Genomic DNA, 24,558 nt, shown 5'->3' with positions numbered 1-24,558 from the left:
AAGAGCATGGTTTAAATTCCAGGCAAGCCAAGAACCCATGCTACACAACTCCAGGGGCACCTGTGAGTGATGTTCTAGGGAGCTGCCCTCTGGGTGCCCCATTGGGACCAGCCCTGAACCTGACCATATGCTACACGGTTCCTCTAGATCCTAGGCAAAATATCTAAGGTGGCCAAATTCACCCTAAAGGGCAGCCCACTGGCTCTTGTTAACATTCTTCTCTGCCCTTCCAAGGACTCTCACAGAGCTATAGCTGGCTTCCAGCAAGAGAGGGAGTGAACAGGGAGGTAGGACCTGAATGGGCAGCTGTGGAGGGAGAGATTCCAAAGTACCACCTTTTCTGTGTGTCTCAACTCTTCTATCAAAGTCTCTGTCAGTATTATTATCATTACTTATGATTTTAAGAGCCCACTTTTTCAGACTAGGCTCTGAGAGGGGACATTTCCTTTTCCATTGCTCTTATTCCCTCACCTCCCATTCCACTTTTGCACCTTGGTTTGCTGTGCTTGGGCAAGAAAAAAGACCTCCACTCTCCAGTCAGTCCATTTCCTGTTGTGGCTTGTGATGAACAGCTGCAGTGGACAGTTAACGGCAGCTAATTTGTTTCCCTTCCTAGATAAGTTATTCCTGTAGTCCCACTGTCCCTAGGCCTCAGGTCAGGCACTTGTAGGCACAGATGAAGCCATATCAACCTTAATTCCCAGATTTCAGTGGCTCAGAGCTCCCTCTGGTATTGCTCCTGCACCTCAATACTATATGAAAATTTCTGGGAGCTTCTAAGGTCTCTCACATCTGTTCAAAAGCAAGTCTATGCACTTAGTATAGCTACTCTCCCTTTGATCAGTGCCAGGCACCTGCCAGAGTGGCTCGGCAGCTCCCCTGCCCACTGAGCAACCCACCGCCTCTGTTGGACACAATGTCTGCTGGCAGCTGCAGCTTCTCTTCTGGGAGGAGACTTCCGGGGGGCTGGCTCAGATGTGGCCTCAAGCTACAGGGGCTTGTAGGAGCCAGAACAGCAGGGCACTCCGCTCCACCACAAGGTCACAGTCTTGCTTACTGCGAACACATCAGGGGCGGGGGCGGGGCTGCCGCTCCTCAGAGGGGTCCGATCTAGTGCCCAGGGCAGGACTGGGGACGACATTTCATGTGGTCTCTTTCCTTAAAGGCCCCAGACACATGCTCATAATAGCCTGCTCATCCCTCAACAATCAGGCAAGTGCGTCGAGACAAAGGGGTCCAGTATTATTCTGCTTAGGCTCATTTACACTGGATTTGGGTTTCTGAAGAAGAAAATCTGTTACTCAGGTAACTTGTTTTAATATGTAGGAATTTCAGTTATTGTTCATCTCTGGACCAATGCCCAGAAGAAAACTGGAAAACCAGACATAGACGATGACATGACAGTTGAAAATCGTCATCAATAAGATGTTGAAAGATAAACATGGAAAAGAGAAGCACAAATTTAATACTGATTGAGATACAAGTCCTATTCGAAAGATATTTAGGAAAGAACATAAACAACTGTTCCAGAATTCAATATGCTGCAGTGACCACAAACGAGACCCACTGGACTGGCTGTGGAGTTAACACGCAGGCCGAGTGCACTCGCTAATAACTGGAGGGGGAGCTCCTCAGCATATGACGCAATGGAGTCCAAGGAAGACACTTGAATCAAATGAGGTATTGGTCTAGTTTGGAGAATATGTTAATTTTTTCTCGTAATAATTTTAGAAAACATAGGTTTCTTTTCCAAACAATCATTTAACAAATCAATTGGGGTTTCAAGAAATGATTAAATGAGTTTAGTTTGGTTTTAGGTTCAGCAAAATGAGATCATTTGTTCTGTTTTTGGCTCAGCTGAGGTCAAGTCCCATGTCTAAAGTATTCTAGTAAGAATCAGGGTAATTTTTTTTCCCACCTTTCACATCTCTCATCCTTCCTTCTACTGCTCTTTCCCAAACATCTGTTCTTTTGATCTCACTGAACTTTTCTGTATTGTATAATTACTTCTCCTCCTTCTCAAAGTGAACTTATTCTCAGCTCTCTGGGTCCAAATCAGGACTGTTTGAATGGTGTTCTCTTTCATATGTAGCTGGGATATTGATAAACCAAGAAGGTACCTTTTATTTATGCTTTCACTTTCATTAAACCGTCACCTTGCATAATGAGACATTGTGCTGATGATGTAAATCTGAAAACAACATGGTCCAAATTTTGAAGGAAATGCTATCTCTCAAAATACAAATGCCCAGCACAGTGCTAAACTTAGTACAAGCACAAATTTAAATGCTTTTTTAAAAAACAGTATATCAGTAAAGATTTTCCAGCTGATAGCTTAAATAGACACCTGGTGAGATTAATAAGAGAAATAATAATGACTGCATACAGTAGAAAAGGTTAATTTCTTTGCAATTTTTAGAAATGGTGCTAGTATTATGTTGACTCTTGGAAGATAAGTTTTCTTCCTAGATGCAAGAATAAGCCCCCAGATCTTTCTTACCTGTTATGGTGGCTTTGTTGATGGGTGGCTGGTTGCACATGGGTGATCTTCTGACAGAGAGAGAAAAACACAAAACACTAAATAGGTGGTGCTTGTTGTCTGAGGACCCTCTGAATCATTTCAGATATGCCATTTTAATTTAAAGGATTATTTTTAAGTTAGGGCATGCAAATGAAGACTTTCAGACTAGCCAACCAAGTTCCTAGGCATTTGTTGTGCTACAGTTCAGATCACACCTGTCAAAAAGAAAACAGTTAAGTCTCATAATGACAGGACTTTGGGGTAAATAAAGCTGATGTGAATGTCATAGGAACATGACAGAAGAAGAAGTTCTTATTGATTGACTATATTCAATTAAGCTAGAGCTTACAGAGTAAATGCAGACTTTCTGAATTTGAAAAAGTAGTCCACGTATGATTGGTTCCCCAAAAACAGTGCTAGGAAACTTTTATTTTTAGCATGATTCTCATGATTGCCTGTACATTATCAGAAGTGAATGACTCTTTGTGAACTACATTACAGTTAAAGAAGCTACATGAACTTTTTCCTTTCTATTTTCTTATATTGAGAAACACCTCTGGTGCATTTTTTAGAGAGGTATATTAATGCCTTGCCCAAATAGATGGTATAAAGACTTTAGAAACACTATAAACTAAGGTACTCCAACAGATTCTATCTTATATTCTCTAATTTTTCAGACATAATTAGAAACATTTAAAATATAGTGATCACTTAAAAAAAAACTAAAAAATAGACACATTCATAGATGTATGAAATTTTGTATGAAACTTTTGTTTTTGCTCTTTTCTCTTTGGTACTTCCATTAGTGGCTAACACTTAATAAGCATCTATTATGTGTCAGGCAGAATGCTAAATGAGTACTTCATATGAATTATCTCCTATGACCCTCACAACAAACCTTAAAGGAAGTAGTCTCATTATTTGCATTTTTTTGCCAATGAGGAAAACAAAACTTTGGGAAGGAGAATCACTTGTTCAAAGTAAGAAAGCTGAGATTTGAACAAAAGCAATCAGATTTTAAGGGCTACACTCTGTTAGGTTGCCTTATTTTTTCAGATGCTTTCATGGAACCTGGACAAACGGCTGCACACCTGTGACGACAGCAGGCTCTTGCTAAGCCCTGTTCAAATCTGCCTTCCTGAGGTGACAGAGCTCCTAGCAGGGCTAACAGATACTTGGGAAGGCACCCCGATGCTTCGTGAATTCTCACTGTCTTGGTTCCAGTCAGCCTCCGTCTCATTGCTCTCAAATTTACTGATGTCCATTTGGGATTGAAATTTTGTTTGACTGCAAATATACCAAAGTTTACTTCATTTTAATTTTTATTATGAAATGAAATGGGGGAATTTGAAACTTGACTAATGCTTCATAAAATAGAAAGTTAATATTTTAAACTGCTACTCTGAAATAGCTTGTCTATATACAAATAGTTCTCTTTTAGTTAGAAGTTTATTATTAAGAGTTTACCTATTAAGTACTCCTATCTAGACCTTGCTCTGTGAAAGGTTAGAAAGCACTGATTGAGTCTGAGAAAGGGCTCAAATGAGTATTTTTAAACTTATGTATAGCTTTTGAAAACCAATGCATTGACTTGTTTATTATCTTCTCTTAATATCCATCCTACAACTGGCACTTGGGAGCTTGACATTCCAACAAGTGATGACAAGCAGAAAATATTAATCATTTGGTCCACAGTTACAGTGATAAATCATCTGATGAAGAATGAGCCAGAATTCACTCTGGCATGAAAGTCTCAAGGGCAAGAAAGAGCATGATGAGAGGAACCAGTAATAGGCCACCAAGAGCCAGCAACATGCATCTGACTACCCACAGGGGCCAAGGCTGCAATGCGCACTTCCCAGACACCGTTCCAATAGCAAATAAAAAGGGTGGGTTGTGCAAGGCAGCACACGCCTTCCACGAAACCCAAGGGTAAGCTTGGAAATGGTCTAGTGGCACTGTCAGCACACAGCACGGGAAATCCTGATTCCCTCAGGGTCACCACGTGATGAGCCAGAGTTATTTCCATGTTGTCATCACTGAACAGAACAGAGCTTAACTGTGGGTAGAGTGGTTCCTTCTATTCTGATGCCCGAGGAGGCTGATTGGGTTTGGGCTGTGAAGGAGGTACAAATCTGCACTGACCAGAAGAGCATAAAGCCCATAGCATCTACCAGCTCATACTGTGTGGTTAGGTGTCACGCTGGGCATTGTACAGTAAGTCAAGGTCAGGCACACACTATGCTTTTCTAACCTCCTCTACCTGTCCTTTTCCATCTGAATCTGTTTGTCCCTGTAAATTAGTTGAAAACTTCTGTCTTGCACAAAATGGGCCTCAGGTTATCTCTTTTGAGACGGCCAGCCTGACGTCCTCACACCTCTCTGATCAACTGTCTGCCTGCCGCAGGTTTAGATGCTGGTACCCAAGTGACCATGTCTGAAGGAAGTGTAAAAGGAGTTACAAAGTTTCTTGTTTGCCTTTGAAGGACAATACCTCAGTTTCTGGGACAAAATTTGATACTGAAAATGTGTGAGTGACTCCAGTGATTTCATGCCTCCTGCAGAGGCTTTCCAAAGAGGTGGTGACTGCACCTATAAGCTGCCCAGTGCCGGAGGCCCTTGAGGGCGCCATGGCAGTGTGCATTAGTGAAACACAGAAGGTGTGTTTGGTAAAGAACTGAAAGCATGTGTTCGGGCTCCATAGGCTGCACTACCACTTCACTTTTCACATGCAGGGTGATGACTCTGTGCTGGGTACTAGGTTAGGCGCTGGGAACATACATGCCAGCCAGGTACAGACAGCCCTGCTCACTGGGGACCCACTTTCTTAAGGAGCACTCAGACAAGCGAATCACAACTGGAGCACAGAGAGATAGGTGCTAAAATAGGAGTTAGGTACAGGATAAAGTCAGATGGAGATGGACAGACAAATCACCCAGTTTGGGGCCTGTGGGTGTGAGAATATGTTATGGTAGTCGGGGATGATGGCCCAAAAGAAATTATATTTGAGCTGTGACCTGAAGAGTGAATTAGAGTCAGCTCAGTGAATGAGGAAGAGAAGAAAAAGGTGAGAAACGTTCAGGCTGAGGGAACAGGACTGCAAAAATTCATTATCTGCAAAAGATGACAATCAACTGAAGCTTCTGGGTTCTGTGCCAATTATTTACATTGCAGTATTTGTATCGATTTTTTAAAACCCCTTTTTTCTACCACAGGAAGTATGTGCATAATGGTGAGAGCTTTTTTTAATGATAGAAAATGTGACTTTGGAGGTCAATTATATTATCATGGGATGAAAAGTTCAGATTTTTTTCTGTAAGTTGTAAACTATGAATTTTTATACACTTAGCTAAGTTATGATTCTGAATAGCTTTCTACTCACTAACTCCTAATACTGATTTGGAGAAGTGTTTTTTCTTCTGGAAAATTCTTTGGGATTGATATTTTAATAACATTTTATTATTAATAATTGTCAAAGTACCGGGGCATTTGAATGAATGCCTAATCAATTTTCCATTTACTCTTGGAAAATTGTCTCTTCTTAGATTTTTTACCTTAAAGAACCCCCAAGTTATAACCACCTACCATCTCAGCTTTCCTTCTTTCAAATGTTTCCTGTCATATCGTAAATCACAATTTTAATTGCTCCATGATGCTGCTGGTCTGTGAGTCAATAACAGCAGAAGAATCAAAGATCTTTGCTATGATGTGGTGCTTCTCCAAGTAATCATTGTCTTAGAATTAAGAGGATGGCTTTGGATTGACGTCAAGGCTTATTTGTCCATGGTTAATTTGTGAAGTAAGCTAAAACTATAAAGTTAGCTTACATGTAAGTAACTGGACAGAGGACTGACTATGTCAGGTAATTTCTGAAAGATGGATTCATTGTATATATTTGTCGTACTGCTTATTTCTGATGTTAGAACCATCACTACAAACTATTTATAGAAAATTAACAGGATGTCATATGACAGTATAAATGGCTAGACAATATGGCAGTGATTCAGAGAAACTTAATATATTGTCTTCAGTTAAAGCAAACTGAGAAAACACTGTCTAAAAGTTCAGCAAGAAGGAGGGGGAATAAGGGAAAACTTACTTGCTAGGTGCCCGATCTTGCAAATTAGTTAATGCAGCAAAGTTGTTTCGTACAGTTCGCAGGCTAGCCAAGACCTACAACAGAAAAAGATTCTTTGAAGTTCTTCAACTGGGCCATCTTTAATGCAACTTTAAATGGTTTGGTGATTTAAAAAAAAATGGTTTGCTAAGTGAAAACTTGATATGGCTTGCAATTTAAGTTTTACATACCCTTAAAGAATATCCCAGCACTCAGTGAAATCTACATGTTTCTATTTGAAATCCAGAGAGGCCAGACAGCAAGGATTTTCCAGCTATCTCTCCTTATTGTCTATAATTATGGTGACAGTAGTAGCAGTTTCTGCAATATTTATGGATTCCTCAGCCACCAAAACAATATCCAGGGCAATCTACATATAGTGTCATTGTGTTTTATACGAATTTGAAATAGACTAATACAGGCACACCTTGGTGATATTGCAAGTTCAGTTCTAGACCACTGCAATAAAAGGTATATTGCAATAAAACAAGGCAAAAGAATGTTTTGGTTTCCTAGTGCATTTAAAAGTTATGTTCACACTGAACTGTAGTTTATTAAATACATAAATAAACCATTATGTCTAAAAAGATAATGTCCATACCTTAATTTAAAAATACTTAATTGCTAAAAAATACTAACCATTATCTCAGCTTCAGTCAGTTTAATCACAGATCACAGATCACCATAACAAATAAAATAATGAAAAAGTTTGACATCTGGCAAAAACTACCAAAATGTGACACAGATACATGATCTGAACAACTGCTGTTGGAAGAATGGCACCAACAGACTTGCTTAACACAGGGTTACCACAAACCTTCAGTTTGTAAAAGCCACAGTATCTGTGAAGCACCATAAAATGAAGTGCAATAAAATTAGGTATGCCTATGAAAAATATTAACAAAATCTTACTTTGGGGTAAAATTTAAGACAAATTACCCCCAAAGTCTCTTTGAAATTTTACCAAGAATGTCATATCTCAAAATCAGCATTTTAAATGGTTTTTCACCTTTGCTACATGGCTACTCTAGCTGGTAACAAAAATTCTTGTATTTTTTAAAGTTATCTCAGTTTCTAATTTTAAGGTTCTCAGGGAAAAAATGGCACCAGTCTGCATGTGCACAGTGCTGGCCCACTGAAGACACTCAATACAAATTTGTTAAATAAATGGATACACAGATACAACATACAGGCACACACAAGGCAGGACCAACAGAACCTGGCATCTCTGACAGCTTTTCCTTTTACTTCCTTTTGTGAAACTAGAAAGTGGCAAAAGCATTAGAAGTGAGACTAGAAGAGACAAGTTACAAGAGCTTTATCCCTTCCCTTTCCCTTAGAATGGGCTAGTTCCCTCACCAGAAGGAAGGCTGTATTAGGTGAGATTACAGGTAATCTGGGTGAAAAATAGAACATTAAGTTTATCTAAAACATGTATTTTAAATGTCTGATTAGGTACTACATAACAACCCAGACTGCTTGGCTCTCTTACTTACTAAATGTGTGAACTAAGACAAGTTACATAATCTCTCTGTACCTCAGTTTTTTCATCTGTAAACTGAGATAGTGATATCTACCTCACAGGGTTGTTGTGAAGATGATATGAATGACAGGTTAGGTGCCAAGAACAGTGCCTGGCAAATAGAAAGCACTCAGTGAATATGAGCCCATTATGGCAACATTCCATTTGATCAGTGATTTTGCATATGCAGAGGGAACTCATTTAATGCCTATCATTGATAACATAAGGTGGGGAGGGCAAATTAATAATCGCTCCAAAGGATCCAGAAGTATTTCCATATGGCACTAAGCTAGAGAAGTCAGTCTCAGTTTTTTCTCCTAAGGCAAAAATGTCTCAGACATATTTTTTTAAATTAACATTATTTCTTTTAAGTATTGTTTATGCCCTAGGACAGTAACCTGTAGCATTATCCCCTGAAGGAGTTAATGGTGCTTTCTACTATGCCAACCATGATTAATTCAGTCACTAGAAAAACCATATAGACAAGTAGTAGTGCTGAAAAGGTCATGCTGCCTATGACGGGGTATTCAAATAGCCAACTGCTGACATGGAATATGACGTCTTTCATTAGGCATGAAATCTTGAATGATGCACAAATAAATCTGTCAAAGATCCACTGTCATTAAATCATGCAGGCTTAATTTATGTTTTAAGAATCAAAGATCAAATAAATTAATAAAGCATTTCAAGTAAGATTATCGCCCTCCCTACTCAATACTTTATCTGGGGCAAAATTTTAACCTCAGAATTCTGAGAATTTTATTCTAATAAATTTCAGTAAGCATACTGCATTTGACAATTGGGTAAATATAAATAGTACTGCAGAAAACTCAAGTTCTATGCTCATTTGAAAGGAAGCACTAATTTATGAGAGATTCACTACAACTGTTTTTCTGTAAAAAGGTTTTTGACTCTGTATAAGAAAAATGATAAATTAATTTTGTTTTCTTTTAAATTTAAGTTTAATGTACTTGTTTTTTGCATAATCTGTATTTTCACATAGTGCCCCCAATAACAAAAACAATCTTAATAACAAAAATAATCCATATTTTCACATAGTGCCCCTTAATAACAAAAACAAAAATCAGAATTATTGTTATTTCTGAGAGGAGCTATGTAAATGAAATGGGGGAGGGACACTCAGGGCATTAAAAATACTGGTACTCTTCTATTTCTTATACTGTTGATTTTAGTATTCTTTATATTTTGGGTAGGCACTAGATATATTTTATTATATATATGAAGTATTTCAAAATAAAAAGTAAAAGAAAGAAATTTCCCTCCCAGCCCTTTCCCAAGGCATTCAGCTGCTGGTCCCCTTTACTGATTAGCTTCTAGGTTGTCTCCTAAATTTTACTTTTATAAACACTGCTTCAGTAAATAACTTGTAGATACAACATTCCCTATGTGTGTAAGTATGAGATCATTGTTTTTGTGGTAGGACATAGTATTTTCTAATTTTATATTAAGGGCTATTATCTTCTGCACTGTGGCACATATGATATAGGCAGAAGTATAAATAAAAATTCCAGACAAATCTGAGAAGGGGGCACTGCCCTGGCCTAGCTGATGGACCCTAGGTGTCTATGTGATGAATGCAGTGTTAAGTCTTTCGTGCTGGCACTGGTACCACAGGACATAGAGGGAGGCCTCTGCTGCTGTGAGCCGTTGGGGAGAACTAAACAGTTGTACTCAAGCCCCTGAGTTAGGGTTCAATTATTCTGTCCTCTTGTTCTATGGCAGCTCGCACTCTCCTTGCATTCAATCCCTTCTGCAGTCAGAACTGTAGTCAGAGCTTTAATGTGCCTATAATTTTCTTCGTTCCTTATGGCTTGGTAATGAAAAAGATCCCTGAGGTTTTCCCTCACACAGCTCAATGGTTAAAAAATTTAGTTCATTTCTTTTTCTTCTGCCCTCCAAGCAAAAATGTAATCAGTCAAGGTCAGAAATACATTGAGAGAGATGAGAAATATACACACTTTTGGAAAGTAATTATGATAGTGCTATGGAAAACTTTTGCACAGAGATGGATTATGTACTACCCCATGAGAGGCATTAAATGTTATTAACACACATTAATCTCAGGTTTTCTTAGGTACTTCTAAACAATGATTAACTAATAAGAATCACTGAAAATAAGAGAAAAATGTGGGTTTCATTAAAAAGTTAAACAACTGAACATAAAAGCCTAAAACAAATGTATACTTATACAATAATTTCTTGAAAAGATTTAAAGAAGAGACTGCCTTTTCAAAGCAGACATGGCAATAACGTTCTTTTTAAATAACCCCTCCTTAAAAAACAAGAAAATGATTTTGAGGATTGTGTTTTTCATTCCAAATACACTTTAAGCCACTAGATGGCAATAAAACACAGACCATGAGTTTGTCACTGGCCTTAGGGGAAGGTGGGGGGAGAAATCCTTGCCTTGTTACTACCTCCAGAAAAAAACTGGCGTCAAATTATGATTATTTACAGATAGAAAGGTTAGAAAACCCCTTTTCAAGGTAGTTTCGGTTAAACCATATGAACCTGCTGTTTGTGTATGTCAGCAAAGGTTGAACATTGGTAATTTCATATTGTTCAACCTAAAAAGTACTGATTCCTAGAAGATGCAAATTGTAATTTTTTAATGAATGACAAAGAAAAACTAACAGACAGAAGCAACTGAAATGTGATGATTATGTCCTTTCATAGCCAGGTAGGGAGAGCCTGGTGGACTTAGCAAGGTGGGGATTGTGTCAGGCCTTAAGTGGTTACTGCTAGAGAAAGGAAACCCAGGGGCATTTAAATAATATTGGCAATATTCTATTAGAGTGGCATAGCAATGTTCTATACTGCTAATAATTACTACATCTTGTAAAAAATTACCCCAGGTGCTGTATTTTGGTTAGAGTAAAGGTACAATGACTCAGGTGTTCCTATCCTGTATTTTTAAATCAGATATATCTCCTTAGTCTGAATGATTTGAGGGTTTTCCCAGAAATCCAAGATAATGTCTGGGTATTCTCTTTTATTTTCCTTAGTCAAAGATTCCACTTCTTTTAACATTCTTCCATTTCTTTTAACAAACCTGTAGATGAGAATTCTAATTGACTTAAGAGTTTTACAAAGTAATCCTGTACCTTGTAATAGGACAAATAATGGGAGAGGTAAGGCCAGAGGCAGCTGACTACAAAGCAGGTTTCCACATTTCATCGGTGTTGTGTCTCCTGATGTTCCTTAGTTCCCACAGTATTTTGAGTATAGAAATGTAGGTACTAGAAAGAATTTTTGATCTCCACAAAACTTTTAAACAAACAAGATTTAACCTCCTTAAATGAATGGTGGTTGTATTCTATTTTTCACTGTCTGAATTAATGAAAAAAAAATGCTGTTATACAGTGTGTTACTTATGAATTCATTGAATGGTTGGTCTAAATTATAACAATTACAAAATTTCAGGAAATTTGAAAAAGTAGAAGAATTAAATATAGTCCTACTATCAAAACAACCTCTTTAGGCATTAAAAAAAAAACACTATTGTGGCATTTTAGAGAGGAAGGAACCCTTATCAATAACACTTGAAATTCATTAAGTGTTATTTCCTAGAAATTGCATGAACATTTCACAAGCTTGTCATTTACTTCAATCTCTTAATAACCTTATAAGGTAGGTATTCTAGGATCTGTCATTTAGCAGAGGAGGTAACTGGCTTAGAAATGTTTAGTGATGTCCCAGTGAAATGTTTCACGTAGCAAAGGGAGACAACCAGGTTTGAACTGGAGCCTGTTTTTACCCTGCCAAGTTCCTCACTTTAACCAATTAGAAAAAGTCTTACAGAAGAAGTTAAACGAGTTGTCTAGGCACGAGAGCTAATTTTGACTTGCGCTGATGATGATTTTTCTAACCTCTCTGGATCACTCATATTCCAATATTTAACATTTCTTATTAACAGTTCGTGTTGGCTTTAACCCTGTTTTATGCTCCAGGTTAAATCAGTTTTATCCCATTCCATCCCTAGTCTATCTATACTAGTGACTCTCAACTTTGCCTGGAAAAATACTGGGGACTAAAAAATACAGGTGCTTGGGTCTGACCCTTAGATTTTTTTATTCAAGTGATCAGGAGTGAGGCCTGGGATAAAAAGCTTTCTAGGTCATTCTAATGTGTAGTGAGGGTTGAGAAACCCTAGTCTATACAGAGAATATCTGGTTATCAACCATTTTATATTTATTACAAAATGCTTTAAATCATCTTAACACCTTTTAGCATTTATGTCATGTGGGTAATAGTATTTTTAAGATTTGTATGTCTAAAAGGAACAAATAAACATAAATATATCAATCAGTTAAATCTTTGTACAAATTGCATGTTAAAAAAAAGGAGTAAACAAAGCACTAGGTTGATTGGAATAGTGAATTTCAAGCATTGACCATGTACCTAATTATATTAAGTGTAATTGAATCTGTGATATTGCATTCTGCTTCTAGTGCTTATATCAGTTAAGAAGATGTGGTGCCATTTAAGTATGCCACTTAGGTTATTTTTAATTTGAAGGAAAGACGCTTGGATCTATAGGTCTATAGGAAACAGACTGATATAGCCACAGTCATAAAGCCATAGCATTGCTTTTTGAATTACTTGAATGTACCATAAAATTTGTATTCTGTTTGACTGACTTAAAATGAAATTAAGAACCAGAACCCCCAAATTAAATTTGAAGATCTGTGAGAAACCTGCCCATTCACCAAACTGTGCTTACCTGAGCAAATGGAGTCACAATCAAGTCATCTCCATGTCTGAAAAATAAAGCAAATCTCGTGTTAGAAGTTACCAAGAACTCTATGACCACTGTCATCAATTTTAAACAGTAAATTCCACTTTCATGAATTCTCATAGAGAATTACAATAATTCCAACCTTATTGTTCAGCACATGCTCTCTTCACCCATGGGAGTGAAAATATGTCTTCTAGGATGTTAACCATTATCCAGCTCCCTGGGTAAAAGAGGGGCTTCTTGATTATTAACCAAGATCACTGGTACTTTTTAAGCATACAGGATATACATTAGCAGGAATGGAGTTCCAGAAGGCGAGGCTGAGTGTTACTGCTGTCCTCTCATTGTAGGTATTAGGCAGGGGTGTGGGGAGGCAGCTGGTGACTGCAGCCACTTCAGTGAGAGGCCCCTGGACCATCTAACTTTCCACAGTGATGAGCATCGAGTGTTTCACATCATGTGTGAGGCTTGGACAGGCGAGGAACTATGGATGACATGGGGCTGCATCATACACTAATAAAAACCAAGGGAAACTTTTCTCCTGACTCACGTCCCGCGGCTGTAGTTACGAGGGAATGTGACCCCGTGTGTGCTGTCGCTGCAGTAACCTCAGCCACGCAGCGCCTGGGATGCAGGAGCCAGGTGTCACCATGACGCGTCTCAGAGGGGTGGGGAAAGGCAAGGAAAGTTGTGCAACTTTCTAGTTGGAGGAAAGTGAGAAATGGGGCCCAGCTTTCTTTCGTGAATAATTTGTGAGAAGGACTTCCAAAATACCATGGGATATTTCTTTATCTAGCTAGCTGGAGCTCTTTAGTCAAAAGTGAGTGTCATTACTTTACAAAGAAAGCTTCCTGGATATGACCTGAACAGAATTCTGCAATGGAACCATTCACTCAGTCACAAACAATTCTGGAAAGGACCTGAATGACCTAAAACCACACTTAGAAAATATGCCTCCGCACAAGCGGCATATGGATGACGTTAGTAAGCAGATCCTTACTGATAATTAGACCAGTTATGGTCATCGTCAAATTACACAGAGATCTTGAAATTCAAAGTGTGGGAAAATAAGAAGTAGGAAAAGGTTGAGAAACACTTCAAAGGAAATGTGTTATTTGCATCCCCTTAGTTCGAGAATTACATGTTTTAAAGGGCACCTGTTCTTTGTAGAGATTTCTCAGACAGCCAGAATTAAAATAATATGAAATCTAGGTGTTTTTCCAAGGTACAGTCTTTTCTTCCATTTTATTCTTTGTAATTGCCTGACTACAAAGTTTATTTTTAAGTCATCTTGACCGAGGCACATCATCAATTTGAAATTAATCCCTGGAAATAAGACTTCTATTTTTTTTTACAGGAATTACACTGGATTTGAATCACTCTAAACTGAAAAGGGTGTGAATTTTTATTAAAACACCTAATTCTTTATTGGTCTTATTTCATTCCCAAGAATTGTAAAAGAACCACTTAGAATATATAATATTTAGGGTAATTTATCAGTCTTGCCTCCTACTCCCATCAAAGCTTAAAGAAAGTTATAAATTTAGTGAAGGAAATATTTCACTCTTTTAAATTGCCCAGAAGTTGTTTTTGCCAAATATCTCAAGATTGTCTTATCTTTGTAATAGTAAAATTATTTCTAGCTTTCCAGTGGCAAAAGTTCTCAATAAAGCACAGGTTGTATCACTTTTTTCCCCAAAAATTTTGCAATGTGTAAATTATCTTTTTAAGACCCACTTTGTTACATATACAATTTGGCTAAGTTATCTTTTTAAGACCCACTCTGTTACATATACAATTTGGCTTAAAGTATGTGTGCGTTTAATAAATTGAATAAATGCACATACCAAAAAAAGCCTACAATAGAAAATGATTCTGAAATGATGCATTTCAACAACTTCCCCAACAAGGAATTTTTAAACAAGGAAATTTAGCCAACTGAAGTGTGGTTAGAAGGGTTTATAATACTGACCCAGTCAGTAAGATTGCTGGGGCTTCCTAAAGTGGAAAGAAACTGTTAGGATTCCCCATAAATTGATGAGAAGCTTCAATTATGTGCAGAAAGGATTCTAATTTGCACAGTGAGCAATGCTTTAAGGAAAAAATTGCCTTTTTTTTTTTTTGTTTAGGATTTGAGTATTTATATGGGACAGGTAGGGAAAGACTGAGGGGGATTAGAAAAAAGTTCCTTTTGCCATTGTATGTATGTATGTATGCAGACTCATATGTATGCATACATGTGGGTGCTGAGGGAACAGTCACAGCAGAGTCAGTGGCCCACAACTCTCCAATTTCACGATGTGCAAAGAGGCACGGTGTGCTCAGTCACCTGCCCTCGTTACCGCGGGCTGAGTCAGTCACCCACTGTAGCCGCAGGGGACCCTGCCTCAGCTCTCTCACCTCGCCCAAGAAGAACGACTTGCTGACTCCTGAGCCAGTGCTACTGGAGAAGGGCAATACAAGGCTCAATGTGCATTATTGCATTTTTTTATTTTTCTAGGCAGGAATGACAGTAGAGCCAAGAACTACCCACTATGTCTTTGGCCATCCTTCCCCTAACTTTACTTATCATTTTCTACTTTTTTTTTACCCTCACTCTTTCTGTAAAGAGAAGTCAGAAATGTTGGTAAAAAACTGCAGGAGAGAAATCTAAAAGCAAATGCTCTTTACGGAGACCTTATGGGGATACAGAAATTATTAAAGTCCTTAAATATGGAAAAGTCCCTTGACACCTTAAGTAAGTTCAGCCGACAGCACTGCCTGAAAGCTAATCTGTAAACTAGTTAATTTCAAGATTGTGCCCAAACACTCTTAGGCAGCAACCTTTCTGTACTTTATTATTACCAAGACAGAAGGAAAAGGAGATGCAGTTAATCAGAAGAAAGTGTATACTTTATTGAGCCAAGACCCATAATCCTACCATAATAAATGCATTAGTGGCCACAAAGTACCTGATGTCTCTGAGTAGCATTGCAAATTTCAGCATGACAAGTGGCTGTGCGAATGAGTGCTTTGAAGAGGAGCCACGGCTGAATCTAACCTTGTACAAACTTTTTGATCTTCTGTGCGTCACTCTCTCTTGCTATAAAACTAGAACATAATTTTCCTCTGGAGTTTGTCCATAGGATTAGGGAATAGATAAACATATAGATAATTGGTATTTTGAAATCCTGGTGTCTTTCTTCCCTTTGACTCAAACCTCTCACCTATTATCATTCACCCTTGATCCACCTCTTTTAGAATTATAGAGAAACAAGCATGTTCTCATTTTTAATATGTACATAAAAGTGTTCCGGGGGCCTAGGCTATTTGACGATACCCAAGAATTAGTCATAGGAGGAATTTATCTACTTACCACTCTACTCCCATGCTCATAGAAGTACAGACACATAAAACAAATACACAGCACAATCTACTTGATCTTTAAAAAAAAACTAATATATTTTGAATGTAAAATGCATATAAAGTACAGAAACTTAGGGAAATATGGAAAAACTAAAAGAACCACCCAAATATAACTGCTGATAACATTTTCCTACTGGCTGTATGTGAGCACATGTATGTTACACAGGATTTTTATGGAATATGTGATTTCTCACAAATAGAACCACACTGTATATTCCATTTTATATCTTGCTTTTAACACTGAAAATGTTGAATTATTTTAAAAAGATGATTTATTGCTCCAAAAAGATAATGTGGGTTTTGAGACATTATAAGTAATGTCACATTTAAGGATATAATGAACCCTTTAAAATTACTTATGAAGGAGACATGATTTGATAGATGGTCAGATGCAAAAACAAACAAAGAACAAATAGCAAACTTGCTTCATTAGCATCAGATTCCCGTGGGGCTATCGCTCTTCTTGGAGCTTGGTCTTTTTGTTTAGAACTAGCTCCATTGTAAGTAACAAAAAAAATAGTGCCCCGTTTATGAAACCCCAGGAAGTGAAGTTCCTAAGAAACAGCCAACCTCAACCACACCTCAGTGTGATATTCCATTTTGGAAGCTACTGCAGCTTAGATTTAAAGTAATCCTTTTAACACAAAAGCTTAGTCCTATAGACAAAAGTCACAACTACTGAAACTTGCATTTTGCCAAGGATGTTCAACATTTTACTGAGAACCAAAAATAACGTAAATTAATATGAGGAAAATTAAAGCAGTTCAGTACTGTGTAAGGTACTATTACCTTGCAGTTGGTAATTTTTCAGTGTTAAACTCCAAGTTACATTTGTACCTGTACCTACAGCTTTGATGATTTTTTAATGATGCATGCTATAGTTATCAATTATCAAGATGAAATGTTTACCCCCATTTGAAGAGCATATTTATATTCCAAACTAGCACAAAAGGAAAAATGAAATTATAGCCTTTTCTTCAATTCTAATAGAAAAATAAGCTAATATAAAACAGGTGAAGGAGGCCATCTAAGTTCTTAACTTTATGATGAAACAGCCTATTTTCTGTACTTTTATCCTTTTCTTTGCGCTCAACTAATAATTTTCTAATAGACTCCAGTGGTAACTTGTCCTGAAGTCTCCCTTTCGTTGATGGCCAGCAAAGTAACTCAGTGTCTTGCTAGTTTTAGCACTGGGGGGGGCTGTCCTTGTAATATGTCACCATTATTTTTTATTTCTTAAAATGGGTGTTCAATATAATTATTTTTTAAAATCTGAGTACAAAAGAAATTATGAATAATAATGGTAATAATCACGAAAAATTGTAATTATTATAAAACAATGATAACTAACATTTATCAGATTATTACTATGTGCCAAGCACTAAGCAAAGCACTTTACAGTGATTATCTCTTACTAAATTTTTTTTTGTTGAAGAGGAAAAGGGAGGCCCAAGAAGAAAAGAAAATCACACGCCCATGGAGTGATGGGGCCAGCATTCAAATTCAGGTGGATCTGCACTTAAACACTCTATAATTCTGTTGCTAATCATTTATCAACACCAAAAGCACATCCAAAGCAATGCCTGGTTTCTAGTACATTTTCCATTTCATGAAGGTGATATGTGTGATAAAGACAACAGGTAGAAGAATTATAAATAGACACACACAAAAAATCAAAACAACAAAAACATCAGTGATTTACAAAACCAAACAGACTCTGCCCACCTACTGATTTTCAGATCCTTCTACCCTGAAATAAAATAATAAATAAAATGACATAAGATAAGTTTTGGCTTCTCACCCAGGTGATAGTTCTGGCTGATACATATCATACATCCATATTCAGAGTGTACAGAGATTACATGCATGCCATATGCAACAAACACCTCTGAAGAGGGCATTTATGTGCATATACATTTATATGTATTTATATGTAAATTTATATTGGTTTATATCACTTGTGTGTGAATATATGTGCATGCATGTATGTGTAATCCTAGGGAAATTGTGTGAGTTCTGTTTCCTTTGTCAGAAGTGTGTTGGTTTTCTGCTTTCTATATTTCAAATGAGGGGGGAAAACGGTATGTGGAGGAAAAACCCACCACCATCCTTATTAGCATCAAGTGAATTTACTAAATTATTTTGCCTATAATACTCAATGGAAAAACTCTTTAAAGACCACCTGCTCTGCCGCCACTATACCTTAAGGTATATTACACACGATCAGAAACATTATATGATGTGCCAATGCAGGTTCAGCAGTTATAACAAATGTACCACCAACTTGGGGTGGGGTGGGAGCAGGGGGGACGGTAAGCATATGAGAAATCTCTGTACCTTCCTCTTAATTTTGCTGTGAAACTAAAATTGTTTTCAAAAGTAAAGGCTTTAAAAAATCACATGCTCATGGAGTGATTAAAAGCCAAAAATATATAACTTTAGAAATGGATGTGTCCTTGGAAATTATTTAATCTTCTGAAATTTAAATCATTTGCTCACTTATTCACATTTTAAGAATTAAGACCTAGCCTGAATTTTGACCAAAAAATTCTTTACAACAAAATTCCTCTATTTTGGCCCATGTGTACTGCACTGATGATAAAACAAATGGAACTGGAGTTAATGCAACATAAGCAAAATCTCTCAAGGCTGAAGTGTAATCTCTTCTTCATTTGCCATAAAACAAAAATTCAGGCTTCTTTAGAGAAGGTACGTGATGCCAATAAATGCCCTCAAATTTATTAGTTATATGATGGCTCAAAAGACAGTCTCTTTTCAAAATTATGTATCAAAACATTTTCCAATTTCACTAAGTTAAAAACTGTTTTGCACATGTGTGCAGACACACCAAGTAAATTTATCTTGTTTAATAAAAGCCAATAAAAATGAGGCATTTTTTCCAGGAGTGTTGATGTGACAAATTCTTGTCCTGTAGCTTGGAGTCTGGGCTCCTGAGGAGGGAGAAGGCAGGCAAGGGCTGAGTACACAGCAAGCTTTTCCAAGTGCCCCCTCTCTGTGTTCTAGGAACAGGTTCTTTCACAGTTTATCTTATTTGACAGTCTTGTTCTTAATGCCAGTGGCCCTCTTGGTTTTCCTCCAGGATAGGTTCCTAGGGGAAAGATTTATGCGTAGCTAATGCAACAGTTTTTTTCATGAAGTAAAAAGCTTTCCTAGATTAAAAGGAAAGTTGTGATCAAATAAAGGAGGGAGAGCAGTATGTTTTATGCATGCCTACTATGTGCCAGACACCATGCTCTACCAGCACCTGGAATTTAATTCTGACATCCATTAAATGGATGCTCACATTCCCACAACAAGACAAGGAACTAGGCTCTGAGGCCTTAAATACCTCACTGGCGGCCATACCCTTGGCCAAGTGATAGAGTTCAGGGGTTTCCAAAAGCCAGGCTGAGATCTAGTGCTTGCCCAACAGAATATTCATTGGTTCTTGTCAAAGTGACAGTAAACATGTACCACGAAGTAAGTTTTGAAAAAGCTAAACATATTCCTTTGGAAAGCTCTCCTTTATTCTGAGATCATGCCTTTTTTTTTTTTTAGAGAGAAGTGAAAATGCCTCTTAAAAATAAAATGATTGTGTATGTTGATGGGAATTTTTCCGTAAATTTTTTTCCCTTACCTGCTAAAGCAAGCCATTAGTAACCCTAGGCTAGTCTCCCAGGTGGTTTTTGAAATCTTACTGAGTTATGAAATCCCAATGCATGGAAATGTGCAGTGTAGCTGTATTTAAACATAGACTTTAAATTTTTGTTTAGTTTTTTTTTCTGTTTAGTTTCTACCACGTCATGCTGCTTTCTGCATGTGCACATGGATTCAAACTATTCTGAGGCCATGTAGAGTACACATTCTAGACTCTGGAACAGCACTGTCCAACAGAAACATCTTCAGTGACGGAAACATTCTCTATCTGTGCTGCCCAATACAGTGTCCACCAGCATGTGGTGCTACCTAGTGCCTGAAGTGTGCCTGGTGAAACAGAAGGACTGAATTTTATTCATATTTAATTTTAATTTAAATTAAGAGAAAGTCACATGTGGCTAATGGTCGTCAGACAGGCTATCAGCCCTGCTCTTGAGCAATCTTTACAAAATCTCAGTTATAAGTCTACCCAGGGAAGACAATGTTTTTTATCATTGGAGAAAAAAAAGCACCTACTTTAAGCTTGAAGGAAAAGAGCAATGATATATTAACATAACAAGAATTCCTGACTACTTGGCTAAGACCTTGGGTCAAAAAATTTGCCTAGATGCCCATTAAGATTCTCTGTCCCTTAAGGGGAAATAAAGATTTTAGTTTAATTGCTTTAGTTATGTATTACATTCTCATCTAGAGGCTACTGTACTGTCAGAAAATAACAAAGGAAGTATCTAGCAGCAGCTATAAAACACTATGTACAGGGTTAAAAGACCTGGATTCTAATTCACGGTATGTGTGTGGGCAAGACAGAACACTTCTAAGCAGAATTTTGTGATTTCTAAAATCAAGCTAATGATATTTTCCCTAGTTTCCTTATATGATTGTTCTGAGGATTGAGTACTAAACTTTATGGGAGAATTTTACATCAATTATACAGACTATACATTTGGCAGGCAATTTTAAGAACATATTCCTATCTACATACTCCTAAGCGTGTACCAAATACTTATCAAAAAGCTGAAGGTATGCACTTCACTCTGCAAGAGCCTACTGAAACTGAGCCCCAACATGGTAGGCCTTTTAAATATCCTGAACTTGAACTGGTTGGTGACTGCGAAGGTTTGCTCATAACTCTTTGAAACATAGTTTTATCACTTTCAAAGTGCTCCTGTGTTGGAGGGCTGGATTATAGACAAACTGGGAATTATCAAGTTCCTTTCCTGGAGAAATAATACAAGATAGACTACCTTTAAACAAATGTAAAACAAACACAAGAAAACACCAAAAATAGTGAAATGTCTTAGAGATTTTACCTAATCTTTATACTTGGTGGAGTAATGATGCAAAACTCAGGGTATTGAAGAGAAAGATGTACACAAAAAGACAAAAATAAGCAAAAAATTATGCTGCTGACACATGAAATTAACTCCATCATTTAATGTGAAAGAGTTCTTTTTACCAACTGCCTTCTTTTTAGCTTCTGTAAAAAATGCTTTCGTAATTGAAAATGACAATGATTGGGTGAATTTTAATTTTTGGCACTTAAAAAAACCTCCATAGGTAAACTTTAAGATAACACATAAATCATAGTGCTTAAGTTTCTGATTTTTCTGGCAAAAAACAAAAAAGCAGAGAAACAAAAAATAACCAGCCAGACAAACAAAATTGGCCCTGGTGGAGAGAAAAATTCAGGTTGAAGTTCTCTAAGTCACAAAGGAGGAATGGATATTGAGACATGGAAACATGAGATCAGCAGACAGCTTTGTTCTCCTTGGAAGTGAAACAATGAACTATAAGGTCTTCGCCTTGGGATCATTCATAACATTTACTAAAAGACAATGGCATCCAATGAATTGCTTAAATGATTTCCTGTCACAGTGTAGCCTCCCATATTTGCAAAGGTGCAAGCTGCTGTTCTTTCTCATTGTGCTTTCAAGTTGTCTGCTTCCACTGAGAGGTTGTAGGAATTGATACCTCACATATGTCTACACAGAACTCTCCATTAGTCAATGCCTCCAATTTTTTCTTCATCCAAGTTTAAGAAAAGCCCTGAAGTCTCATGACAATTAATAGAAAGCTGACACAAAGCCTCAGAGAAACTACAACAGGCAGATGGAATAACGGGATATTTCTTCAGCCAGCCTCACCTGAACCACAACACTGAAGGCCAAGAACCTCATAGCAAAGACCTGTATTCAGTGTTCCTCACTTGATTTTTTTCTTAAGGAAAACCATGGGTCTGGCTAAAGGATTTCTTTCTCCATATTTGTAATCACACAGCTTTAAATATTTCATATTGCAAAGAATTAGTGAGAATGATTTACTTCCTAGTACATGTTATCTCCATAAACACATCATATAAATGTTTTAGCAGTGTGATTATTTCTTCCTTATATGACTCAGAAAGTAGTAAGACATGGAGAACAATTCACTGAGGATCTAAGACTGACAAGCAAAATAAAGTAATCAATGTGTATGTGAAACCAGGGATATATAGGAATCTTAATATTGACTGGGTCAATCTCCATTTCTATTTAGAGTTTTTTTTTTTTAATGGCAGGAATGAATGCTCCAAACAAAATGTTTCTTTTTTTTTCATGGGTCTATAGTATCCAAACAATACCCTGGAATGAATAGGTGCTATCAACATTTGCTGAATGAGTAAAAGCATGGCACTGTCATCCAATTAATACCTCCTTTACTTAGAATGTGGTAAGACACAGTTTCCTCCATTAGAAATCAACTTTCTCAGGATACAAAATCAATACACAGAAATGCTGTATTCCTATATACTAATAACAAACCAGCAGAAACAGAAATCAAGAAAGAAATTCCATTTACAATTACATCAAAAAGAATAAAATACGTAGGAATAAAACTAACCAAGGGGGTGAAATACCTATATTCTGAAAACTGTAAGACACTGATGAAAGAAATTGAAATAGACACAAATAAACAGAAAGCTATCTCATGGTCATGGATAGGAAGAATTAATACTGTGAAAATGGCCAGCATGACCAAAGCAATTTACATTTTCAATGCAATCCCCCTAAAAATACCAGTGGCATTTTTCAATGAACTAGAGCAAAGAATTCTAAAATTTATGTTGAACCAAAATGACTCTGAACAGTCAAGTAATCTTGAGAAAGAAGAACAAAGCTGCTGGTATCACACACCCTGATTTCAAGTTATGCTGCAAAGCTACAGTGATTAAAATAGTATGGTACCAGCATAAGAATAGACACACAGATCAGTAGAACAGAAGAGAAAGCCAAGAAATAAACCCATGCCTATATGGTCAATTAATACATGACAAAGGAGCCATGAATATACACTGGGGAAAAGACAGTCTCTTCAATAAATGATGTTAGGAAAACTAGACAGCTACATGTTAAGAGAATGAAACTAGATCACTATCTAACACTATACACAAAAGTAACCTCTAAATGGGTTAAAGACCTAAATAGAAGACTTGAAACCATAAAACTCATAGAAGAAAACATAGGCAGGAATCTCTTGAACATCAGCATAGGTAAGTTTTTTCTAGCTACATCTCCATGGGCAAGGGAAACAAAAGCAAAAGCAAACAAGTGGGATTACATCAAACTAAAAAGCTTCTGCACAGCAAAGGAAACCATTAACAAAACAAACAAAACAGCCTACTCTAAAGGAGAATATATTTGCAAATGATATATCTGGTAAGAGGCTAACATATCCAAAATATATAAAGAAATCATATGACTCAACAACCAAAACATAAATAACCCAATTAAAAATGGGCAGAGGACCTGAATAGATTTTTTTCTAGAGAAGACATATAGATGGCAAACAGGCAAATAAAAAGATGATCCACATACCTAATCATCAGGGAAATGCAAATCAAAACCACAATGAGATATTACCTCATACCAGCTAGAATGGCCAGTTGCCCAAAAGACAAGAAATAACAAGTGTCAGCAACAATGTGGAGAAAAGGGAGCCCTCCTACACCATTGATGGGAAAGTAAATTGGTACAGCCACTGTGAAAAGCAGCATGAAGATTCCTCAAAAGCTAAAAACAGAAATATAACAAGACCCAGTAGTACTACTTCTAGGCGTATACTCAAAGAAAACAAAATCACTGATATGAAAAGACATGCACCCCTATGTTTATTGCCACATTATTTACAATAGCCAAGATGTGGAAGCAACCAAAGTGCCCATCAGTAGATGAATGGATAAAGAAGATGTGGTACATATACACAATGGAGCACTGTTCAGCCATAAAAAGGAAAGAAACCTTGCCATTTGCAACAACATGATGGACCTGGAGTGTATTATGCTCAGTGAAATAAACCAGGCAGAGAAAGACAAAAACCATATAATTTCACTTATTTGGCATCTAAAAAACAAAACAAAACATAACAAACAAAATAGAAATGGACTCATAGACACTGAGAAAGGACTGGTGGTTACCATGGGGAGGAGTAGGGGTGGGTGGGTGAATAGGTGATGGGAGTAAAAAGGCACAAAAACTCAATAATAATACAGATTAGTCACAGGGATGAAAGCACAGCATAGAGCACATAGTCAATAGTTC

General features: G+C 37.2%; 1 protein-coding gene across 15 annotated transcripts in view; it reads right to left on the bottom strand.

Moving 5' to 3' along the window:
- PDE4D (phosphodiesterase 4D) overlaps positions 1–24,558 on the bottom strand; it is a 729,058-nt gene that overhangs the window by 193,389 nt on the left and 511,111 nt on the right. For all 15 annotated transcript variants that reach the window (XM_057495007.1, XM_057495013.1, XM_057495011.1 and 12 more), the window contains exons 3-5: positions 12,905–12,941; positions 6,621–6,694; positions 2,501–2,550 (exon numbers count right to left, since the gene is read on the bottom strand). In XM_057495007.1, the coding sequence (XP_057350990.1) occupies positions 2,501–2,550; positions 6,621–6,694; positions 12,905–12,941 (161 nt within the window). The remainder of the gene's footprint in view (positions 1–2,500; positions 2,551–6,620; positions 6,695–12,904; positions 12,942–24,558) is intronic.

Source organism: Manis pentadactyla, chromosome 2 (genome assembly GCF_030020395.1).
Source record: "Manis pentadactyla isolate mManPen7 chromosome 2, mManPen7.hap1, whole genome shotgun sequence".
Classification (NCBI taxonomy): Eukaryota; Metazoa; Chordata; class Mammalia; order Pholidota; family Manidae; genus Manis; species Manis pentadactyla.
Note: the sequence above shows the minus strand (reverse complement) of the source record. Positions and strands in the feature narration are given on the sequence as shown.